Here is a 23,717-nt window from a genome sequence, read left to right as displayed (position 1 = left end):
ACCCAAGCTGGAGTGCGGTGGCACCATCCCGGCTCTCTGCAATTTCCGCCCCCCAGGTTCAAGCGATTCTCCTTCCTCAGCCTCCCGAGTAGCTGGGACTACAGGTGTGTACCACCAGGCCTGGCTAATTTTTTGAATTTTTAGTAGAGACAGCTAATTTTTTGAATCACCATGTTGGCTTTGAGCTTCTGACCTCAAGTGATCTGCCCGCCTTCGCCTCCCAAAGTGCTGGGATTATAGGCAGGAGCCACTGCGCCGGCCTGTTTTAAAAATTCTAATTAATTGACATAGCCACAGATGGCCAGTGGCTACTATATTGGGCAGAGCAGTATTTAATGCTTCTTCACGGTCTATTTTTCTCTACCTTCCTATGTTAGGAGCGCAACTGGAAAGAAAGCAGTGATCAGAGCTGGGGGAGGAGAAACCATTTTGCTTTTCCCCCTTCTAACCCCCACCTCCAGCCTTTGATGATTGGCCTTATCTCTTTGCACAACTTATGCATCTCCCTTTTTTTTTTTTTTTTTTTTGGGATAAAAACTATTTGTACTAAAGATCATTTTGACTAGAGTACCAGGAAGAAGGTGCTGGGAATTTGTTTAATATATGCATCATATAATTCATCTCTAGTCACCTTCCCGACAGAACAGAATTTGCTGAATATTTCCCTATTTTCATGTTAAAATACTTGAACTCTGTTCAAGGGAGTTGGCTCACCTGCACTGGTGATCCCCACGGCAAGAGAGCCTTGTCCTCCCCAGCCTTTGCTCTTGAAAATGTTTTGGTTTGGAGGTCGAAGGTTCAGCCTCAGCTGTTGTTAACTTTGCATGGGATCAGACAGAGGGACAGACAGAATGGATGTGGGAAGTTTAGTTAGATCTGGCCATCTTCCAGATTGGGGTGGCCTTGTCTTCCTGGGTCCCTCCTGCTGACCATACCCTAGGCATCAGGAGATCCAACAGGTCTGTCAACTTCCCTCTCCCAACCTCTCAGTTCCTTTATAAATGTAAAAACTTTCTGTGGTTTGGCATAGTGGTTCTCAACCTACTGCTCCAGGATCACCTGGAAGGCGGAAGGCTTGCTAACAGATGGCTGGGCCCCACCCCCAGAGTTTCTGCTATAGTCTGTGGGCGGCGGGGGGCCTAGACCCTAGAATGTACATTTCTAACATGTTCCCAGGTTAAGGGGGTGAGGTTGCTGCTCCAGGAGCACACTTTGAAAAGCCATGGTTTAGTCGAATCTTCTTGCACCTTCCTGGATAGGAAAAGGATAGTTGACCTCTTACCCACCTTGGCTTTTAGATTTTGCCACTTAGTCAACCTGGCCCTTGGAATCTGCCCAGCCTCTTTGGCCTCTGCTTACTTTTTACACCTGAATGCCTCTAGTCTCAGCCTTCACCTAAAGGGTCAGCAGCTTCTCTTTGAGCGTGTGTGGGGGGGGGGCAAGAAGGACGCCAGGGGATTGTGGGCTTTGGGGCTGATTGAAAGCCTGGCTTATTATGAATACAGCTTTTTTAAGGCTTAGGAGCTCTGGGTCCTGCACAGTGAGTGTGTGCGGTCACGGTTGTGAGGCTGCTCACCCACAAAATACGATTTATTTCTCAGCGCTCATCATGGACTTACTGGATGTTCTGTTTAGAAAGTTAGAAAACAGATAACTTCTTTGAATTGCCCTCAGGAGATTAGTTTTCTAGAATGGAGAAAAAAAAATAAAAATTACTTGTTTTTGTTAAGTTGGTTCATAGAATGCCAACAGAGAATGCTGTCCCTGCAAACCACCCCCCACCCCATCACCAGAGACAGGGGTACTAAAATACTTCTTGGCAGCAAGATGGGCTGGCCTTTGGTATGATCGTCAACTGGGCTTCCATGTCAGTGGGTTTCTGACAGGGCCACCAAAGAATGTTCTGTTCCCCGGGCATGAAGCGACTTTCTGATTAATGTTGGCCATGATTTCCCCTACCTCACAGGGTTATCTTGACAGCAGTTTAGATAAATGGCTTAAGTAGGGGACAATATTTAGTGGGCAAAAACTAATGTTAAGCCTTTATGTATTGACTCATGTACTCCTTTTCGTAACTCCATGAGGACAGGTCCAGTTATAATTCCCTTTTTGTAGGTGAGCAAATGAAGATATCAGAGGAGATATGGGTTTTGCACACATTCAGCTAGTTACGTGCTGAGCCAGAAGTGCATGCCCTTAATCTCTATGCTGTTCGACCTCTCTGCTCACCACCCTGTGTCATGTATCCTTAGCTGTTTGACCACATTGCCGAATGCCTGGCTAACTTCATGGATAAGCTACAAATCAAAGACAAGAAGCTCCCACTGGGTTTTACTTTCTCGTTCCCCTGCCACCAGACTAAACTAGACGAGGTAAGATGGGCTCTTCAGACACTTGTTGCTTCACTCTTGGGGCTGGGAGGGCTGAGAGGGACTTCTGAGCCACCTGCTGTGGTGGTGGTGGTAGCACTGGAGGATTGTGGAGATGAAGTTCTGCCTTTCTGGGTGACTGTATATGTCGATGGGGGGGTTGGTGAAGAAATCTGGGGGGTTAGGAGTGCCCTTTATCACCCTCTCTCCCACACACATTGCACAGTATCCTTATCCCCTCCATGGAAACAGGAATGAGAAATCAGGAACTCCCCAGTCTAAAGTGTTGTGATAAAGACCCTTGGAAGAAAGATACTTGGAGAGTTAATGATGTAAGGACACAAGTACAGTCATGTATTGCATAACAATGGGGATATGTTCTGAGAAATGCTTTATTAGGTGATTTCACTTATGTATAAACATCATAGAGTGCACTTACACAAACCTAGATGGTATAGACTACTACACACCTAGGCTGTATGGGACAGCCTGTTAACTCCTAGGCCACAAATCTGTATAGCATGTTACTGTACTGAATGCTATAGGCAATTGTAACACAGTGATATCTGTGTATCTAAATAGGCAATAGGAACTTTTCAGCTCTATTATAATCTTGTTACCACCGCAGTATACACAATCTGTCACTGACTGAAACATTGTTATGCGGCACATGACTGTGTCTTATAGTGCCAGTTGTCCTGAGTTTCTTTTTCCTAGGCTAGCCAGGAAGTAATACACAAATTCAATCATGACTTTACCCCAGTGGCAGAGGTCTCTGCTAATGACGGAGGTTTGAGGGGTGTGGTGTGAGTTTCAGTTTTAGTGCGAAATCAATATTCACTTCTTGGTCCCTTTCCAGAGTTTCCTGGTCTCATGGACCAAGGGATTCAAGTCCAGTGGAGTGGAAGGCAGAGACGTTGTGGCTCTGATCCGGAAGGCCATCCAGAGGAGAGGGGTGAGTGGGGTGGCAGGAGCTTGGGGTCTGTGGGCTTTTCTGGGTCCACCCTGAAGACTCCCTGAGTGTCCTTGACTCATCATTGTTTGCTTACGTGGAGCTTAAGGAGAGTTCTCTTTTCCCTGACACATGTACTCAATAATTTTGTATGTGATCTGCTGCTTTGGGGGTTTTTAGATTATCAAATGGATAAATAATCTTAGCCTTGGCACAAGAAAAGCTCTTTAATTCTTAACCTGAAGAAGACTTGAATGTGATTTCCAAGTAAGAAAGTTGGAATGATGTTGACATGGGAGTGGAATGGCTCAGAGAGAGAATGAATTATCACAGGAGAAAGTCTTATCACAGGATAAGAAAGTCTTATCACAGGAGGAGTTATGGGGAGGGAGTGGGGAGAGAGAGAGAAGAAGAAGGAGGAGGGGGAGGAGGAGGAGTGATGTATAGCTGGTGTTAGGAAAGTCGCCCTCTGTGATGATGAAGGTCAGAGCCCTCCCATTTGTCTCCACAGGACTTTGATATCGACATTGTGGCTGTGGTGAATGACACAGTTGGGACCATGATGACCTGTGGTTATGATGACCACAACTGTGAGATTGGTCTCATTGTGGGTGAGTGAACACCGTGCATGAAGGGCCCGTGCTGGCCAAGGGATGGGGGTGTGGGCTGGAAAGGGAGAAGGGGCCCATGGGCTGGGTGTTCCTTTGTAGTTCATATTAGAAGATAATGGTCCAGTCACTTTGGAGAGCAGAGCAGGGACTCATGGAGTTCGGGGTGGCAGAAGATTAGACCATGTATTGTGATGCCCCCAGAGTCTGCAGTGAGAAATCCCAGCCACCCTGGCCGGGCAGTCTCGGGACAGTAGTATAAGAGGGAAGAGGGGTGGGAAGGGGCCGGAGCAGGCGTGTGCATAGCCGTCCCTTGTTTTGGCAGGCACGGGCAGCAACGCCTGCTACATGGAAGAGATGCGCCACATCGACATGGTGGAAGGCGACGAGGGACGGATGTGTATCAATATGGAGTGGGGGGCCTTTGGGGACGATGGCTCGCTCAACGACATTCGCACTGAGTTTGACCAGGAGATTGACATGGGCTCACTGAACCCGGGAAAGCAACTGTGAGTAGGCCCTTCCTGTGCGAGTGGGCTTGGCGGGGGCCTGGAGCTGGTCGGGGCCAGGGGGTTGTTTCTTTACAGTCTTACATCCCCAAAGCTTGCCAAGGCGGCCACTGGTCATAGGAATGTCTGTGACTATAAATTGCTGAGAAGATCTAAAACAGAGAGCAAGCGGATACACCAGATTATAGCTAATAATGTGTTTCCTTCACAGGAGTCATTTTGGAAGGTTCTATTCTGAGTGTAAGTGGGTGGCCCTGCTCTTTCTTTCCACCTTCTATTTGTAAATTGTCCATGGGAACTGTGAGCCACCTAAGGAAAGTTGTGTTGAGGTGGCCAAGATTGGGGTCTCTGAAAGCTCCTTTCATAGCTCCAACTCCATCACCACCCAGAGGACAGGCTGACAGCTGGCTGCTCATTGCTGCTCCCTGGGGTCCCAGGGCCTCCTGCTGCAGCTGCAGGCAGACCCATGGCCTCTGGAGACATTGGCTGAGGAGCTTCCTTGGCCTCCTTCACTTGGACCTTGGCCCAACTATGTCCTGGGATGGATTGGAGGAGGGGCGTCTAGCATTTTGGATCCTGAATATTGTATTCTCCAGCCTGGCCTGCCTTTGTTTTTAGTTGCTTTTATCTCTTACAAAACCTTATTTCACCCTCACAAACATTTGCCAAATGTGCGTGTGAAAGATCTTGAAACAGGGATTGCTTCAAGGTCTGAAGCAGTTGCAAAATATTTTGAGCAATACAGATCATCTCTGGTCTTGTGACTGTTGTAGAAAAGCTTTTCGTGCAGATCTCTACTTGGACAGGAAAATTGAACCCTATAAATCAAGTCAGTGGTGGGTAACCCAGGAGAGTCCTTGCTTTCGTTTTTTTTTTTTTTTTTTTTTGAGACAGAGTCTCTCTCTGTTGCCCAGGCTGGTGTGCAATGGCGCAATCTCGGCTCACCGCAACCTCTGCCTCCCGGGTTCAAGCGATTCTCCTACCTCAGCTTCCTGAGTAGCTGGGATTACAGGCGCCTGCCACCACGCCCAGCTAATTTTTGTATTTTTATTAGAGACAGGGTTTCACCATGCTGGCCAGACTGGTCTCGAACTCCCGACCTCAGGCGGTCCACCCTCCTCAGCCTCCCAAAGTGCTGGGATTACAGGCGTGAGCCACCGCGCCCGGCCTGAGAGTCCTTGCTTTGTCAAAGCATGGTTTATTTATCTAAGTCACAAGCTTGTTTCACATGTTGAAATGAGTCCTTTACTTGAACTTTCTGAGGATCATACTGGTTGTGTCTGCCATGGCTGATGAGAGGTTTATGAGCTGAAAAGTCACTCAGTGTCTGCCTCCATGAATGAGGCACACCCAAGTCATTCCGAGGAACTAAAGGCCCTTTCAAATGTCAAAAGACAAATTTGCCAGCCAGACCATGACAACACACCCCCGGCTTATCCTTTGACACCCACCAAATTGTCATCCATGGTAGCCCTGAAGTCACTACAGACAATTTTTGTCCCCTCTAATATATTTCCAAGTAAGTATCTTCCAAATGTTGACTGGAACAAAGTGTTTTTAAAAACTAGAATAAAAACTTAGCAACACGGAGTTCCTTACTGTTGAAGCCAGGCTCCCATCCACGCTGGTTTCCTTCTCCTGAAGCTCTGCTTGTGTGGGTGCACTAACATTTAAAATGCACGCTGTCATCTTCACAATTTTGCCAGCTCTCAGTTAGCCCTGATGCTGCTGTACTCGGCCTTGGGTCTTGAGCAGGCTGCTTCCTGGAGGCCTGGGTTTCCTCTCGGAAAGGTAACCTTGGAATCCCTTCCACATCTCAGTCCTGGGCCTCCTCCTCGCTGGGGCTCATCCTAGTTAGTGGCAGCAGGCCCATGTGCCTCCTCTAAGACACAGGTTCTTTCTCAAACACCCAGAAATGGGCCTTTTGTCAAAAAGAATCATCACCAGGGCTTGGTTTCCTCTCAGTTCTAGTCAGAAAGACCAATTACGAAAGAAAACAGTGCCACCTAGTGTTAAAATTAAATCACCGGACCGCACTGCCGGTTTGGGGGCCGTCCCCTGCCTTTCTAAAACATCTTGTCACCTGCCTGCTTAGAAGCCTGTTTCACTCCCAGACCCCTGAGACCTGTCATTTAGAGCTCAGAGCCCAGTGCAGATTCCTCTATCCCAACCTGCCTTTATAATGTTGCCCCATCATCCCCTGCCCCAGGTGGTTTTCACACCATTTTCTCTGGAGCCCATGAACGGCTTGCAGGGGTGGACAGTATGAGCTGATGAGTTTCTAGGCCTGTGCTACATATCTAATCAGATCGCCTTTTTTCTCTTGTAAATAAATATTGGGCTATGTAAGATATTAATTTTAAAAATGATTTCCTGGCTAGAGAAGAATTTTAAAGATTACCACCCTACGCATAACTTTACCTAAAATACAGGCTGTTCCAGAATGTTCCATACTCCCTATGTGTTTCATTTGGCTGCTTAAGTTTCATTTATTCTTCTCCATAGGTCAAGGCCCATCAGCCTGCAGGGACAGCCCAAGCCAGCCCCTCTGAGCCGTCACCTCTCCACGTATCTTACTCCTGGGCTGTGCTGCACACATTAACCCTTAGTTGTGAAGTTGCACGTGTGCGCATCTTGCTTCAACAGGGAAGCTATGAGTACATGGGCAGTGGGGACTTTATGTTTTTGGTTTGTGTCTTCCGGCAGGTTTGAGAAGATGATCAGTGGGATGTACATGGGGGAGCTGGTGAGGCTTATCCTGGTGAAGATGGCCAAGGAGGAGCTGCTCTTTGGGGGGAAGCTCAGCCCAGAGCTTCTCAACACCGGTCGCTTTGAGACCAAAGACATCTCAGACATTGAAGGGTGAGCTTCTGGCCAGCCCCCTCTATTCGCTGGATCACCACACGAGTTGACGGGTAGTTGGGGAATGAGGAGGGGGCTGTACCTTTTGACTCTTCAAATATAGACTGCAAGAGGGTCTCACATGACGTGGACCATGGCGGGCCTGTGGCTTCACTTCACTTACCAGTCTCCACTCTTGTCGATTTCGAGTGTGATTGCTACCAGTGACTCATGGTACTGGGAACGGTGGTTGGCCTCCATATGCAGGGACTTGGGCTGTTGCACTGGGTTTAAAGCTGGAGGATCCCAGAGGGCCCCTGAAAGACTTAGCTGCATCTGCCTCCTTTTCCTTCTCCTGAAGCTCTGACATCTGATTCCCTATTGGCGATTCTCAAAAAGGACTCTGTCATGACCCCTGCTTCATAATAGAAAGCTAGGTCTTTGAATTGGCCAGAGATATAGCTACCCAATTAATTCTAATAAGTAGAGCTGGGGCCTGCATTTTCACAGCCCAGCAGGGGCAAAAGTGAGGATGGCATGATTTTTTTTTTTGTTGTTAACAATATCCCAAGAGTCAGGCGGGCCTCGTTTGCTGTTCTTGAGATTTCCACTTGTAGATTGAAGAAGTCCTGGTGTTTCAGGGACCAGATGGTGGAGAGGAGGTGTCTTTGGAGCCAAATGGAGCAGTGGAACAGTGCCAATGACTTTGTTTTAAGGGGAAACTCTTGAAGGAATGGGGCCTACTTGTTGCTATACCGCAAGGTGATGCAAGTACCCCAAGGTGATGCAAGTACCCCAAGGTGATGCAAGATTTAGTTCCCTTGAGAAGGGTGCTAAGGTTATAGCACTAGCCCCTTACCAACCGTCTTTAGACACAAGCTAAAGCAGTGCCAAGTCCATGGTGAAATGCAATAGACTCCTACTGCTTTAGAGAGAGAAACCAGGTGGGCATCACCGCAGGGTTCACATGTTGAGAGTGGCTGACAGCAGAGATACTGTCTGTCTCCCCTAACACAAGCAGATGTAACACAAACTCTCACACACACAACTTGGTGGTAAAGCACCAAGAACAGGGCCTTGTTTTTACATAGCACATGCATAAGAAATACTTGTTTTTCTCAACTCCGTGTGTCTCTGTGTGTGTGTGTGGTGTCTGGGAGAGGAGCCTCAGGGTGGCTGTGCTATATTTTGCACCCCCTTCTTCCTCCTCCTGCCCCTGCACAGGTGGACTAAGCAATGAAGAGGGATTCTGTCCCCACTGGGCGGTCAATTTGCTGGAACTAAAGGGCTTCCTTGCCACCCCCCGACACACACACTGGCCACAGTGGGTCAGGCACGGGCCCACATGCTGTCTTTCTGTTTCCCAGGGAGAAGGATGGCATCCGGAAGGCCCGTGAGGTCCTGATGCGGTTGGGCCTGGACCCGACTCAGGAGGACTGCGTGGCCACTCACCGGATCTGCCAGATCGTGTCCACACGCTCCGCCAGCCTGTGCGCAGCCACCCTGGCCGCCGTGCTGCAGCGCATCAAGGAGAACAAAGGCGAGGAGCGGCTGCGCTCTACTATTGGGGTCGACGGCTCCGTCTACAAGAAACACCCCCAGTGAGTCAGTGTGCAGGGCCTGGAGATGCAGAGTTCCTGGAGTACCTGGGGCTGAGTGACTCCTCATGCCAGCTCCATTTTGCATTTCAGGGGTGGTGTGGAGGGACCACCACACCATAGAGCTGAGGGTCTTGGTGGAATGAAAGTTCCCACCTGGGCAAGGGGGAATGGGAGGAAGTCATATCTGGTGTGGGTGGAGGTGATTTCTGAAGGCTACTGATGACTCGGGCTCTCCGCAGAGCTCCTCTGGCTGCTGGACACCCTCTTTGCCACCCTCTTGTATGCGTTATTGTTCCTGTCTTTACTCTTAGAATTCTTGGTGATTCCTGCAGGTTCTATGTCCTCTGCCAGGGACCACCCCAGCCCAGTGGGGGTTACCAGCTTCTCTGGCTGACCTTGGTATTAAATTGATCCTGCCCTGTCCACATTTTGATCCCTCAGGTCATAGGTACCAGAATATTCACATGTCAGCTGAGACCTGGAAGATGTCTCTTTTATTGTGCCTACTTATTTCCCCATCATTTTCACCTAATAAGAATGCCAGGTCAATGTGCCTTTGTTTTCTTAACTGGTCGGTGCAGGAGGCCTCAGCCCTGAGATTCCCTGTTCCTACCCAGTGTTGCAAAAACTTGAGTGTGCACGTGAATCACATGGGGATCTTGCTAAGAGGCAGATTCTGATCAGAAGGTCTGGGGTGAGTCTGAGATCCCGCATCTCTAACAGCCCCCAGTAGGCTGCAGCCTACTCCTGCACTTGGAGTAGGAAGGCCCTGGAGACCATGGCTCCAAGTGGCCACTACCCAGAGAGTTCCTGGCTGAACACATTGTCTTTAGCTGTGCAGACACCTTTGGGATCATTGGCAGAAACTGGCAAAAGAAAGGCTAAAGTCCAGAAGAACATCTCTAGCTTTTAATTTTGGGTCTTTCCCAGACAGCAGCTAGTGAAATGAGTGATAGAACAAGACAGGTAGGTGGCATCAGAACCACCTAATACCATAGGGCTGCTCCAGCAAAGAGGCTGATGGTACCATGTTGGGCAGGGGAGCAGTGGCCAGGGGGCCTTCTTCAGTGAGGAAGAGGAGGTCTTGTGTGGCTGCATGTAGGGGACAGTGGCTTATTAAAAGGTCTTTTCCTTTCATTGGCGGGGGTGAACCAATCCTGGGTGGTCATAGTTGATATGGTTCTTGTAGTGGTTCCTAACTTGGGAGAGTGGAGAGAGGACGTTTAGGGCAGCACCCACTCCTGCAGGTGCCTTTTGGCATTTGGATTAAGGCGGTGGGCAACTGTCTAACTATTTGCACCATTGACCCTAACCATGGACACCTGTCTCTTACCCGCCCTGGGGAACTGTAGTTTTGCCAAGCGTCTACATAAGACCGTGCGGCGGCTGGTGCCCGGCTGCGATGTCCGCTTCCTCCGCTCCGAGGATGGCAGTGGCAAAGGTGCAGCCATGGTGACAGCAGTGGCTTACCGGCTGGCCGATCAACACCGTGCCCGCCAGAAGACATTAGAGCATCTGCAGCTGAGCCATGACCAGCTGCTGGAGGTCAAGAGGAGGATGAAGGTAGAAATGGAGCGAGGTCTGAGCAAGGAGACTCACGCCAGTGCCCCCGTCAAGATGCTGCCCACCTACGTGTGTGCTACCCCGGACGGCACAGGTACACGGCAGGGTTGCCACCTGGCTCACATGGTGGGCCTTTGTCCTGGTGTTGATACCCTGGGAGGGATCCCTTAGCATTAGCATTGGACATTTGAACCAGAACACGTTTCTTCAGCCATATTACTAGGGAGTTCTAGTCTTTGATAAACTCAAACAAGGTGCTCCTCTGCAAACAGTAGTAATGGTCAACACTTATTGAATGCTTACTGTGTGTCAAAGCACTTTATGTGTATGAACTCATTTAATCTTTGTTAACTGTTAAAAAAATATTAGCAGTTAATTTTATGTATTCACCTATGTTTGACAGAAAACTGAGGCGCAGAGAAGTTAAGACACCTGCCTAAATTCACACAACTAGAAAATGTCAGAGCTGGGATTCAAACCCAGGAATTCAGGTTCTAGAATCTGCTCTTGCAATCACCACATTGGTCTGAGTCAGGGTTGGCAAACTATGGCCCATGGGCTGAATCTGGCCCACCACCTGTTTTTGTACATAGGGTTTTATTATTACACAGCCATGCCCATGCGTCTGCACATTGCTTATAGTTGTTTTGCACTGTCTTGGCAAAGTTGAGTGGTGGCAGCAAAGACTGCATGACCCACAGGGCCTAAAATGTTTGCTGTCTGGGCCTTTACAGAAAAAGATTTCTGACCCCTGCTGTAAGTCTTGTAACCTCAGAAATGGTGGTCTTATTCCAATTCAGAGAAGACAGTCGATGAGCAGGCCAGTGTAGCACAGTTGTTACAGGTTCCAGAGACAGACTGGGATTTGGTCCCTGCTCTACCCTGTCCTGGTCGTATGGCCCCGGGCAAGTGATTTAACTATCAGCCAGATCCCAATCATCTTTAAGAGAGGAATGCAGTGTCTCCCTCACAGGGCTGCCTAAGGGTTGAACGAGGACTGTGTGTGAGGCATGTGGCACACTGTAATTGTCCAACAAGGGAGGGTTTTGTCATTTTAAAAGATTTCCCTTCAGCTTCCTTCAGGGAGCTGGACTCTTCTGTTCCTTCTGTATTCTAGAATGTAATATAAGGTGGCATTTGATGGAACAGGAATGGTGTATTTGGATAGTTTTAAGTGTACTGTCTCCACATTCCCCATGTTCTGCCCCAACTTATCACTTCCCTGGGCTTATTTTCCAGAGAAAGGGGACTTCTTGGCCTTGGACCTTGGAGGAACAAATTTCCGGGTCCTGCTGGTCCGTGTTCGGAATGGGAAGTGGGGTGGAGTGGAGATGCACAACAAGATCTACGCCGTCCCTCAGGAGGTCATGCACGGCACCGGCGACGAGGTGAGCAGGGCGGCGCCTCCAGGAGGGGGCCCCTGGTGGACGTCACCTCTTGCCTTCGAGGACAGTGCTTTCTCTGCTCATCTGTGACCCTGGGGAGGGCTAGCTGGACCCAGGGCTGCAGCCTGGTCTTGACTCAGGTTTGTGCCTGAGCTTGCATTTCTTCTGGGTGGAAAGAAACATTGATGTCGTGCGCAGGCCCTACTGGGGGCAGCCTGCCCTGCCCAGGGCCCCTCCCTCAGTGTCCTAACTTCTCCCTGCAGCTCTTTGACCACATTGTCCAGTGCATCGCGGACTTCCTCGAGTACATGGGCATGAAGGGCGTTTCCCTGCCTCTGGGTTTTACCTTCTCCTTCCCCTGCCAGCAGAACAGCCTGGACGAGGTAACAGCACCTTCCTGGAGGGCTCTCCTGTGGGCTTTATTGACTCTAAACAAAACCAGCCAGGTATGGAGCAGGGGAGAAAGTTGAGCTAAGACTAAGGAAAGAAGGGCGTGAGTGACCAGTAGTGGGGAGGGGCTCCTTGATGGGAATGAGTAAGTTGAGGCTGGTGGAGGTTAAGTAGGTTAGCTCAGCTGTGACAGCCTTTGGGACAACGATGATGATGCTACTCAATGTTAACAACTGCCGGGCGTGGTGACTCATACCTGTAATCTCAGCACTTTGGGAGGCTGAGGCAGGAGGATTGCTTGAGGCCAGGATTTCAAGACTAGCCTAGGCAACAGAGGAAGACCCCATCTCTATTGAACTTATAGATATATATATATATATAGCATTTTTAAGCACTTACTTTATGCCAGGTACTATGTTAGGTTTCTTACCTGCATTATCTTCTTTAACCCTCACAGCAACCATATAAGAGATATGTTTGAATACCCATTCTACAGAAAGGAAGATAAGCCCCACAGAGGTGCTGGGTGTCTTGCTCCAGGTCATAATAGCTTGGGACTGGCCAATCCAAGATTTGGATTCTGGGTTCCTGATGCCTGAGCCTGTGCTGTCAGTTATGCTGTGGGGCTCCTGAGGCCCTTGTTATGGGCTCAGGGCATTTTCATGCCATATCCTGTTGTTTGGATGCCCTGGCTCTTCTCTGGTCTCATCTTGCTTCTCACTCCTCTTCAGGTTACCTTGGGTGAATGAAGTAGGTTCGTGAGGATCTGGCACTCCCAGATGTTCTGGACATGAGTGCCCCGAGAAGTGGAGGAGAACTGAGTAGGCAGTGCTGGATCTGCTGATGACTGGTAGCCCTAAGCATTAGGTATCTGGAGACTGTTTTTAAGGAGTTGTGTCTCTGTCTCAGTCATGTAGGAGCGCACGTGCACGCTGCCGGTGTGTGGTATGTTGCACATGCCACTGCTAGGTATAAAAGGCATGGCTCCTACCTTTAGATGCTTACAAACAAGCTGGGCTGATGAAGCAAGCTCAGAAAAGGAAGAGCTGCTGTTTGGAATGTGGCCCTCATGGGATGGATACTGAAGCCCCCAGGACAGGTAGTGAGACAGATGTTAATCCGAGTGCATACCTGGGGGATGTCAGGAGGACTTGGAACAAGTCAGAAGAATGAGTTGATGGGAAAGAAAGGTGAGCAGGCTGCCCATTGTGGAGAGGGTCATGTAGGTGGGAGCAAGTGACAGAAAGAGCTGGGCCAGCGCAGAAGAGCCTACCCTAGTGACAAGGAAAGAGCAGCATTTCCCACAGGGTCCCTGCAACAGTGGCCCTCACCTTGCTTCACTGAGTTTTGTAGATGCCTCCTTCTCCTCCTTATCTGAGAGAATTCCCCATGTGCACTAGTATAATTAAGGTTTTAGGAAGTTCTGCAATAAAAACTCAGCTTAGTCTGGTATTTCTCAACGCCTATTAACATTCATGTAGTGTTAACCAGACTAGCGTTGCTTTATGCCTCATGTGGACAAATTCTTATGTATTATTTAATGGACCATTACTTATTATAACAAAGATATTAGAAACAAACTTGCTGAATAGTGAGATAGTATTTAAATAAATTATGGCCCACTTATTAGCTAGTATCAGCCACTAGTTATTTGTAATAAATTTTAATCACATGAAAAATTACTGGTGGTATGACTAAAAAGTTTTAAAACTACTTTTCTTTAGAAATGGTAATCTCTTTATAAAAAAACATAAAATACAATTAACGGGATGATAAAAGCATAACCCTCCAGTGTATATCCTTCTTCTAGACTTCCTACCAAAATATTTTCAAGTAGATACTATCTTAACTTTTCATGCCAACAGGTTATATATTTATTTATATATTTGCCAGGGAAACCAGAATGTGTGTTAACTGTTTCTGTCTGAATTGTGAGATTCCAGGCCATTGGATTAGGTTTTATTCTGTGTTCCAGGTTTCTGTGAGGAGCACGTGTTAGGTCTAGAGCCGTAAAAATTAAGAGCAAATAAAGCAGAAGTCATTTCTTCCTGTGGGCTCTGGCAAGATCCTCCTGTGATGGGGAAATCCCACCAGTGCAGAGGCCCCTGGGGTTAGAGACCCCAGGGCTCTGTGGCCCCCAGCTGTGTTTCCCAGCTGTTGGGCCTCCACTTGCCTCATCAGTAAGGATCACCTGAAATTATGTTATTTGAACATCCCGTAAACACAAACTTGCGTCAGACATGTGAAGCTAACTTGTAGAGAGCTGGGTAGAGATCAGCACACACTGGTCAGCCAGCTCTCTGAGGGTATGTGCTTTGTTTTTCTGAATCTCCTGGGGTCTGAACACAGTGTGACACCTCCAGGTTGATGTGAATGAAATGCCAAGCTGATGGGCATGAATCCCTGAGCAAGGCCTGGAGAAATCATGCAAGTGGGTGGGTTATGAGCACACAGCTCATTTATGGAAGCCGAGCTCTTGGGTAAGGAGTCTGAAGCCCTGAGGCTTGTTTCCTGATGGGCTGTGGCAGCAGAGAGGGCATCAGGGAATAAAACCCAAAGCATTTCTCCCAGGTTCAAAGCCATGAAGCATCTGCTCCCAGAGGACCACATTGAAGGCAAGGGGCCACTGAGGATGCTGAGGAGGAGCCTGGAGTTGTTTTCCTCACTGAAAGACATGGGGTGGTGGTGAAGCCTAGCTGTCACCCAGCTGTGGGCAAAGCACTTGTTCGCCAGATGCTGGAGTTTGAAAATTAGGAGACATACACTGACCCTTCTGATGTAAAGGATAGGGACAGAGCAAACTGCTTTGCCCAGTGAGCGAACCAAGCACATAGGAAGAAGTTGCACAGCAGGGTCAGCTGCGTGGTGCTTATGAGCCCATTCACTGGGGTCGGAGGGCCTCGGAGTGCATCCTGCTTCTCTCTTCCAAGCTGTAGGCCTTGAGCAAGTCACTCCAGAGCCTCAGTTTCTTATAAAGTGGCCATAAACATGATAGATGTTCCACAAGGGTGCTGTGAGGGTTAAATAATGTAATGCATGATCTATGCTTAGCCCAGTACCTGCTACACAGTAGGTGCTCAATAAATCCAAGTAAGTACCTTAGGAACAGTTTAATTTGTGGGTGAGATGATTGGTGACTCTGGGGGATCCGTCTGACCTGTGAGGTTGAGAGCTAGAAGCACAGCTGGACCCCCAGAACTGACCTGGGAGCTCTTCCCTGATGTCCTTTCCATGCTTGTGTGTGATTTTTAGAGCATCCTCCTCAAGTGGACAAAAGGCTTCAAGGCATCTGGCTGCGAGGGCGAGGACGTGGTGACCCTGCTGAAGGAAGCGATCCACCGGCGAGAGGTAGGAGACACATGGCATGAGGTCTGATGTGTCAGCTCCTCAATGATTGGCCTGGTCTGTGTGTTCAGAAAGTGAGGGCAACAGTAAGTGTGGCTGCATGGGTTGGGAGGAAGATTAACTCAAGTGTCATTCAGCAGTTGTTTAGTGTGCACTGTGTGTCAAGCAATGCTCTCAGCACTGGCGGTTCAGGAGTGACCACAGCAAAGCTTTGTTCTATAAAGTCCATGACCTAGTGGCAGGTGCTGTTAAGAGCTGTGAAACACACACACACACACACACACACACACACACACACACACACAAGTAAATGAATAAAAGAATGGCCACTCCATAAGCAAAGCAGCCATGAGGGCTGCTGGTTGCGCATTTTTATGGTTATTTCTTGATTATATGCTAAACAAGGGGTGTATTATTCATGCCTTCCCTTTTTAGACCATATAGAGTTAAAAAAAAAAAAGAAAAGGAGCGAAGTGGGGTGAGGAGAGCAGATGGAGCAAGTGTGCTGGAAAGGGGCACTGTTAAATAGCACAACTTGGGAGGGTCTCACCAAAGAGGTGACATTTAAGCGCAGACCTGAATGGAATGAGAGGGTCAGCCATGGTGTATGATATATATTTTATATACCTGTAAATCTCCCATGCAATTGTCTGAAAGGAGAATATTGGGGTTCACCTGTGAACTGGGCATCTGCTTCTTCCCTCTCAGGAGTTTGACCTGGATGTGGTTGCTGTGGTGAACGACACAGTCGGAACTATGATGACCTGTGGCTTTGAAGACCCTCACTGTGAAGTTGGCCTCATTGTTGGTAAGGACCCAGACTGTCCTTTCCACATGGGGATGCACAGCCTTGGGTGTGGAGGGGATGGTGCTGAGTGAGGCCCTGGTATCCTGTGATTGGCAGGCACGGGCAGCAATGCCTGCTACATGGAGGAGATGCGCAATGTGGAACTGGTGGAAGGAGAAGAGGGGCGGATGTGTGTGAACATGGAATGGGGGGCCTTCGGGGACAATGGATGCCTAGATGACTTCCGCACAGAATTTGATGTGGCTGTGGATGAGCTTTCACTCAACCCCGGCAAGCAGAGGTAGGCACCCAACTGGGGCCCTGTTAAGTGTATCCCAGGACTGGATGGCAACAAGTGATCAGAGCTTCCACAGTGGCATCTCCCAGGACGCTGGTTCTCGTGAGATGTTAATAAAGGAGGTTTTCTTGGAAAGGGTTTCTTGTCGAATGCACCTGGAAAGTTCTGAGTTAGTAAATGTAAGAAGCATCTCCCACCCAAAAGCCTAGGAGAACAGGTGGGAGAATACTAGACCCTAGGTCTGGCACTCTAAGGAGAAACAAGTAGAAAGTTGAAGCACCTGCTGCTGCCAGGCTGAAGAGCATCTCTTGGGTGATGCAGACAGGAGCAAATCCTCTCTCTCCTCCATCTTCCAGTGCCGAGCACCACCTACTGTCAGAATTGAGCAAGGGGCCAGCCCCAATGTCACAAGGTCCTGTGCATGGTAGGGGAGCGGGGTCTGAGCTGAGAGACAATAGCTTAAGATCTAACACACTTCTCATTAAGATGTTGTCTGTAGTGTTTCCTAACTAGATTAATCAAACACCCTAATCCTGCAGAATACGCTTTGCAAAACATGTGTCTAGAATAGAAGTTACAGACTAAAATGCCTCTAGGGGCCAGGCAGGCAACATTAATGAAGGAAGCAGGCTGGGTCAAGATAAGATGGGGTGGTGATGGGCTATTGGTTGAAACTAGGGACCTCGTTTTTTTTTCAAGGCAGGATTCAGGACCAAAAGACCCTCAAGCCACTGCATAATAACGTTTAGTTCCAGTGGCCAGGATGGGGGCCCTACAGCTGGCAGTAGTTACTTGAGTAATGATGATTAGGTCCAAGAGAATGTATGCTGAATGCGTAGTGAGGTTAAAGATTAAGACTCAGCATTCTCCCCTGCTCCGAGAAGTCCAGTGGGGTTATGGTGTGTTCCTTCTCGAGTTGCTTCTTGAAATTTCGAAATAAGCCTTGGAAAGGAAATGAGTTCCTTTCCCTGTGGGTTCCTTTCCAAGGCTTATTTCCCCAGGAGCCCCACGGGCCTCGGGCACTGTGGTCAGTGTTGCTGAAGGTTGTGAATTAGCATGCAAAGACACCAGGGATCCTGCCCAAGCGAATCAAGTAGCAATTCCTTTCCCATCAGGGGAGTCTGCCTGTCTGCCACTGCTGATGCACTGGGGGTGACTAAGCTGGCCTGTCCTGTCTCAACACATCCCTCCACCTTCCTACTTAACCTCTATGAATGTTACTTGCATTGCAGGTTCGAGAAAATGATCAGTGGAATGTACCTGGGTGAGATTGTCCGTAACATTCTCATCGATTTCACCAAGCGTGGACTGCTCTTCCGAGGCCGCATCTCAGAGCGGCTCAAGACAAGGGGCATCTTTGAAACCAAGTTCTTGTCTCAGATTGAGAGGTGAGAGCTTAGGGCTCAGGGTAGCAGGGGGCCATGTCCTTTTTTCTCACTGGCAGACAAACTGAAGGATTTCCATAGCTCAGGGCATGACTCATACAAAAGTCAGTTTAGTGGCAAACACATTCATGTCTATAGTGTTTACTAAAAGCACATTATGGGCAGTTGTCATTTTAAGGGCAAACAGAGCATTCTCATGAAAGTTTGTGCTAAGCCTGGCCTGAGGTCATGCAAAGTGATATTGTTGGGTTTTAGACCATGTATCGAATGTAGAAAGATACCTGCTCATAGCATGTAAATTGAAATGCACAGAGGAAGATAACCTATTAAAGCATCCACACTCGGCTTGAAAGCCCTTCCTAACTGCTGGCTGCAGTAATCAGGCAGCCAGGATTGAGTAAAGGTTGGAACGTCAGGCAATGCAGACACATGCCACACAGTGGCTCATTAGAGCAAAGCCTCCCTCCTACAGTCAAATGGTGGAAAATCTCCAAATTAGAACAATGAATTTCAGAGCCCTTTAAAAATTAATGCTGTGCCATTACTCTCAGGGCAGAGAAGAACAGGAACTAGACAACTGATGTGAGTAGACCCCTCGGGCATCTGCACCAGTGAATAGAAAGATATATTCTAGCTTATAGGTCTGTTATGTTCAGCGAGGTGATTCCAGGCTTCTAAAATAGCTTTCTTTATATAGGAGGGTTTATTTTCTTTCTATAACTTTATTTACACTTCCTTCGTAAATAGCATATAAATACAGTTCAGACCACCCAGAGCAGCAGAGCAGAAATAAAGCACGAGTCTAATGCTGCTTGGTTAGTTCCTGCCCTGCAAACCCATGAACAGCAGCGAGAGAATGGACATGAAAGAGCTTTGTAACTGACCACTGTGATAAACAGTGAATTTGCTTTGTTTTGAGTATCTACTTTGTAGTAGTAATGGTCTATCTGGAGTAGGAAGAGTAGAATGAGGAGCTGTTTGTATTCCTGTCACCCTCAGGAAGAGTCAGTGCAGTGCAGTAGGTTGAGCAGTGGTCTGAATTTAGGAATGGGAACCACCTCGAGGGGCCAGCTTCTGGAGAGCTAGACCCCCACAGAGCCTCCCCTGTAAGGACTCAGGCCCTGGTGTGGTAGGCTACCAGCCTTCTTGGTGCATGACTGAACACTTGCTGTCTCCCTCCCACCCCAGTGACTGCCTGGCCCTGCTGCAAGTCCGAGCCATCCTGCAACACTTAGGGCTTGAGAGCACCTGTGACGACAGCATCATTGTTAAGGAGGTGTGCACTGTGGTGGCCCGGCGGGCAGCCCAGCTCTGTGGCGCAGGCATGGCCGCTGTGGTGGACAAGATACGAGAAAACCGTGGGCTGGACGCTCTCAAAGTGACAGTGGGTGTGGATGGGACCCTCTACAAGCTACATCCTCAGTGAGTGCCTGATCCCAGCCCTCCCTGCCTACCTTCTTTCTGTCTTTGTTCTTTCCCTTTTCTTTCTCTCTTTCCTTTGTTACTTTATAGTGAATTATCAGCCATTCCAAATAGTGTATATAATACATGGATTATAGTTTAAAGATTCATAATCAGAAGTAGGCCTGTGTTTCAACCCCCACCGTGGGAAGCCCCCTCCGAGCCCCTCCAGAACTGTGTCATCATTCTCCCATGCCAGGGGTAAGTGTTGTGCTGAATCAGTCCCTTGCTTTTCTTTTCCACCTCCATATATGTAGGTATGCATCCATATTGTTTAGTTTTACTTATTTTTGAACTTGCCACAAATAGAATCACATGGTATCTCTTCTGTGGCTGGCTTTTCTCACACAGTGTTTGTTTTGAGATGCATCCGCATTGAAGTATACAGTTGGTAGTTCATTAATTTTCAGAGCTGTATAGCGTACCTTTGAGTATGTTGTTTTTTCTATCGTTGAGGTGGTATTTAGGTTACTTCTAGATTTTGACCATTACAAACAGTGCTACTGTGAACATTCTGGCAAATGTAATGCTAGAACTCTGGAGCAAGATTTTTTTTCAACATTCTAGAGCAGGGGTTGACAGGCAACAGCCACAGGCTGTTATTGTACATAAAGTTTCATGAGGATTGGGAGGGGGCAGAAGCCCAGCCACCAACCCTGGGACATGGCATCCTCAGCTTTGTAGATGGGGAGGGTGTCCTGACCCTGCTGTATTGGGGCAGATCACAACTCTCTCTTTCTCTGGTCCATATAGGAAGGATCTGTGATCACTGTGATATCCTAGCAGTGACTCTGTAAGTCTGCTTCTTTTGCCTCCGATGACATTTTGGAGCACATGTGGCTCTGATATGAGGCTATGCGCCAGGAAAATAGAAAATCACATTCATGAGTCCTGGTCCTGGTCTCCCCCTCCAGAGTTGTGCTCCTCTGTTAGGCACACTTGTGGCTTCCATGGTTGTTGAACTTCTCTTTTACTGACTATTAGTTTTAAGAACACAATTTGCCAGGATCTCAGACGTTTGTCCCAGAATTGAATCCTAGCTCTCCTAATGGCTGATATGATGTGGAAATTGGGCATAGTACTAGTGTCTCCAAGCCACGGTTTTCTGGTACTTAATAATATATAGTAAATGTTTAATACATTATAGCTGTCATCCTTCTCCTCTTCTTAATTATTTCTGTGTTTCCAGCATCGCTTCTTAGCTTTCATTTCTAAGTGCAAATACAAACCAATCATGACTAAGATGGTTTTTCCTGTGTCTTCCTCCCACCTTTTCCAGCTTTGCCAAAGTCATGCATGAGACAGTGAAGGACCTGGCTCCGAAATGTGATGTGTCTTTCCTGCAGTCAGAGGATGGCAGCGGGAAGGGGGCGGCGCTCATCACTGCTGTGGCCTGCCGCATCCGTGAGGCTGGACAGCGATAGAACCCCTGAAATCGGAAGGGACTTCCTCTTTCTCTCCTTCTTCCCTGTTTTAAATTATAAGATGTCATCCCCTTTTGTCAGAGACAGACCCCTTGGCTTTTCCTTGGCAGAGAGGACCCCACTGGACTGGGTTTTGTGTCTGCATCTCATTGTAGAGCTTGGTGGCCGAGCTTGGCCCTATTAAGATAAATATAGTTCCAAATAAGGATTTGTTCACATGCATCATAACCATTCCCATTGGTTCTCTTAAAACATGAAAATTATCTCCCTTAATATTCCCCCTTGCCAAATTCCATGTCCCTGTATAATTCTACAGGATGGGGACACTAATGAAGATACGGTTGCTTCACCTTGGAGCCTGAACATGACATTTCTAAGTGGGGTTCATCCCCCAGCACTGATGTTGTTACTGATTCTCCTGTCAGAGATCTGGGAGGTCTCCACTGAGGATGTGAGCCTGATTGTCCTATAGGCAGACGTGGGGAGGGTGGAGGGGCGACAGTGGAGGAAAATCCATGGATATCCACGCAGCAGCCCCTCTTTAACCTCATCTACAAGCATTTGCCCTGTGGATTCCAGCATTTGCCATTCCTGGAATCAAGGAATCCTGAGTCTGGGCAATGAAACCAAAGCCAGGAGTTGACGCATCCTGCAGTTGGGCCAGCCGTCGCATCTCAGCGGGGCGCACATGTTATCCACAAGCAATGGACCTTTGGGGAAGGGGGAGTTTTTAGTTTGTTTTACAAATTTTTCCTGCAAAAGTGGAAACACTGTATTTTCATTTTAATTTATATTTGAAAGTTTATTTAGTTCTTGAAGTAGATCTGCTTCTTCATCTTGACATGTAATGGTCAGTTGTACGTAATGTATTTATATGTTAATTTGTTATGTATATAGATATGCAAGTCTTGTCAGAATTGGCCTCAGTGTAGTTAAAGGGCAGAAGGGGAAGATACTGACTAGTCATAGAAATACCTCATTCGCCTGTGGGAAGAGAAGGGAAGCCTCTTCAGGGTGAGTGAATGGCAAAGCGGTTGCTTCTGGCTCCTCCTTCCCCTGTGGTCTTGGAAATGTGTGGAAGGCAAGGACAGAGATGGAGGCTGAGCCAATAGACTGAAGAGACCACAGCAATTGGCTCCTCCATCTAGAGATTTTCTTGGCAGTATTCCATGGGATGTTAAGCAAAGGAAACCAAAGGAATCGTTTCAAATGGACTCATGGCTTAGAAATCTTTATTCTTAGGGCAGTCAGTAGTATTCTAAAGCTTTCTGACAAGATAAAGGAAGTCACCAAAATTTCTTTTTTTAAATTGTATCTAATCCTCAACAACAAACCAAAACAGAACAATTAAACAACCAAATAAAACCTCAGGGACAACATTTTTGGTGTATTTGAGCCCTCCCAGCAAGTTTCACCTTGGGTTTGTATTTTAAATGTTTTACAAGAATTGTCCATGTGCTTCCCTAGGCTGAGCTGGCATTGGTCTGCTGACCTGTTTTTGTGTTTTTCTTTTTTTTATACACAACATTTATTTCAAACTATTGGGAGGGATGAGAGTGGCTTAAAAACTTCCATCCCTACTTTTCAAGAGTGCAGTTGATTCTGAATCTGAAAGCCCGCCTCTGTCCTAAAATACAAACAAGCACAGACATTAAACCTGGATACTATATAATAAAGAGGGATGTAACTATTGAATTGGATACAAGGATCAGAATGGAAAGAAACTCACGATGAAATTGAACCTGGTTTTTGTATATTTATCAAACTTGTGCTGAGAATAGTGTCTGATTATACGACTTTTAAGCAAAGTTGGGTGTAATTAGGTGAAAACAGCCCAGCTCCTCCCGGGAGCACAGAGGGGCGAGGGGCTGGTCCTTCTCGTTTGCTCTAGTATCGCTTTGCTGTCTGGTGTAGCTCCTCTGCTGCTCCCATCTGCACTAATTGACCCAAAATGTGGGTGTTTCCTGCTACACAAAAGCCAAAAGGTTTCATGTAGATTTTAGTTCACTAAAGGGTGCCCACAAAATAGAGATTAATTTTAACTTAAATTTTAAGCTTGAAGATTAGGTACTATCTGTGAAGTTACAGGTTTTTTTTTTTTTTTTAAAGGTAGAGATGTGTGTGTGTGTGTAGGTATTAAAGATGTGTTGTTGGTTTCCAAAAAGGAACACTGGAAAATAAATTTTGAATGTTTGTGTTCTCAGAATCAGGTTGACAGTCCCTTGCTGACATGGCTTTGCTTTGTGTAAATACAGTGGATCTCAATCTTCGGGGTGTGATGAATAGCGAATCATCTCAAATCCTTGAGCACTCAGTCTAGTGAAGATGTTGTCATTATGTACAATACATAACTAGTTTAATTAACTATGTGATGTTAACTATTATTAATAAATTTTAACATTTTCCAAAATAATCAAATGTGATTCATGAGTGTTTTTAAGAGTGTAGTCATCTTCCGGTTGTATCAGTACTTCCTGGCCAGCCCGATGAGTAATTTATGGGTGTCTTGATTTTGAGTGTGTGTGTTTGAGAGGCATGTGGCTTTTCCAGAAACTCAGTCCCAGTGGAATTAGAAGGCAGCTTTTCCTGGACTGCCTTTGACCCCTTAGATTTCAAGCCACTGAAGAGCTATGGCTAGTCCTGCGGTCTACTGTTTAAATAGCTTGGCTGAAATTAGCACCACCCTGAGGGCCTCTGGCTGGTCTTGGTTGGCAAATGTGATTCTTATTCAGGATATATAGCTCTCGTGAACATCCAAAAAGCACTTGCCTCTGTCCTCTCCCTACCAAGCTTTTCCTT

At 47.4% G+C, this 23,717-nt stretch overlaps 1 protein-coding gene across 2 annotated transcripts in view; it reads left to right on the top strand.

Annotated features, from left to right (window-relative positions):
• The window catches only part of HK2 (hexokinase 2), a 59,558-nt gene extending 36,227 nt beyond the window's left edge, over positions 1–23,331 (top strand). For both annotated transcript variants that reach the window (XM_001162535.8, XM_063789003.1), the window contains exons 4-18: positions 2,253–2,372; positions 3,229–3,324; positions 3,833–3,932; positions 4,255–4,438; positions 7,145–7,300; positions 8,647–8,880; positions 10,233–10,537; positions 11,683–11,831; positions 12,092–12,211; positions 15,471–15,566; positions 16,272–16,371; positions 16,468–16,651; positions 17,881–18,036; positions 19,222–19,455; positions 20,774–23,331. In XM_001162535.8, coding sequence (XP_001162535.3) covers positions 2,253–2,372; positions 3,229–3,324; positions 3,833–3,932; positions 4,255–4,438; positions 7,145–7,300; positions 8,647–8,880; positions 10,233–10,537; positions 11,683–11,831; positions 12,092–12,211; positions 15,471–15,566; positions 16,272–16,371; positions 16,468–16,651; positions 17,881–18,036; positions 19,222–19,455; positions 20,774–20,918 — 2,379 coding nt within the window. In that variant the 3' untranslated portion in view covers positions 20,919–23,331. The remainder of the gene's footprint in view (positions 1–2,252; positions 2,373–3,228; positions 3,325–3,832; positions 3,933–4,254; positions 4,439–7,144; positions 7,301–8,646; positions 8,881–10,232; positions 10,538–11,682; positions 11,832–12,091; positions 12,212–15,470; positions 15,567–16,271; positions 16,372–16,467; positions 16,652–17,880; positions 18,037–19,221; positions 19,456–20,773) is intronic.
• Positions 23,332–23,717: the final 386 nt, after the last annotated feature.

The sequence above is a fragment of the Pan troglodytes genome, chromosome 12 (genome assembly GCF_028858775.2).
Source record: "Pan troglodytes isolate AG18354 chromosome 12, NHGRI_mPanTro3-v2.0_pri, whole genome shotgun sequence".
Taxonomy (NCBI): Eukaryota; Metazoa; Chordata; class Mammalia; order Primates; family Hominidae; genus Pan; species Pan troglodytes.
This window is presented reverse-complemented; position numbering and strand designations above follow the sequence as displayed.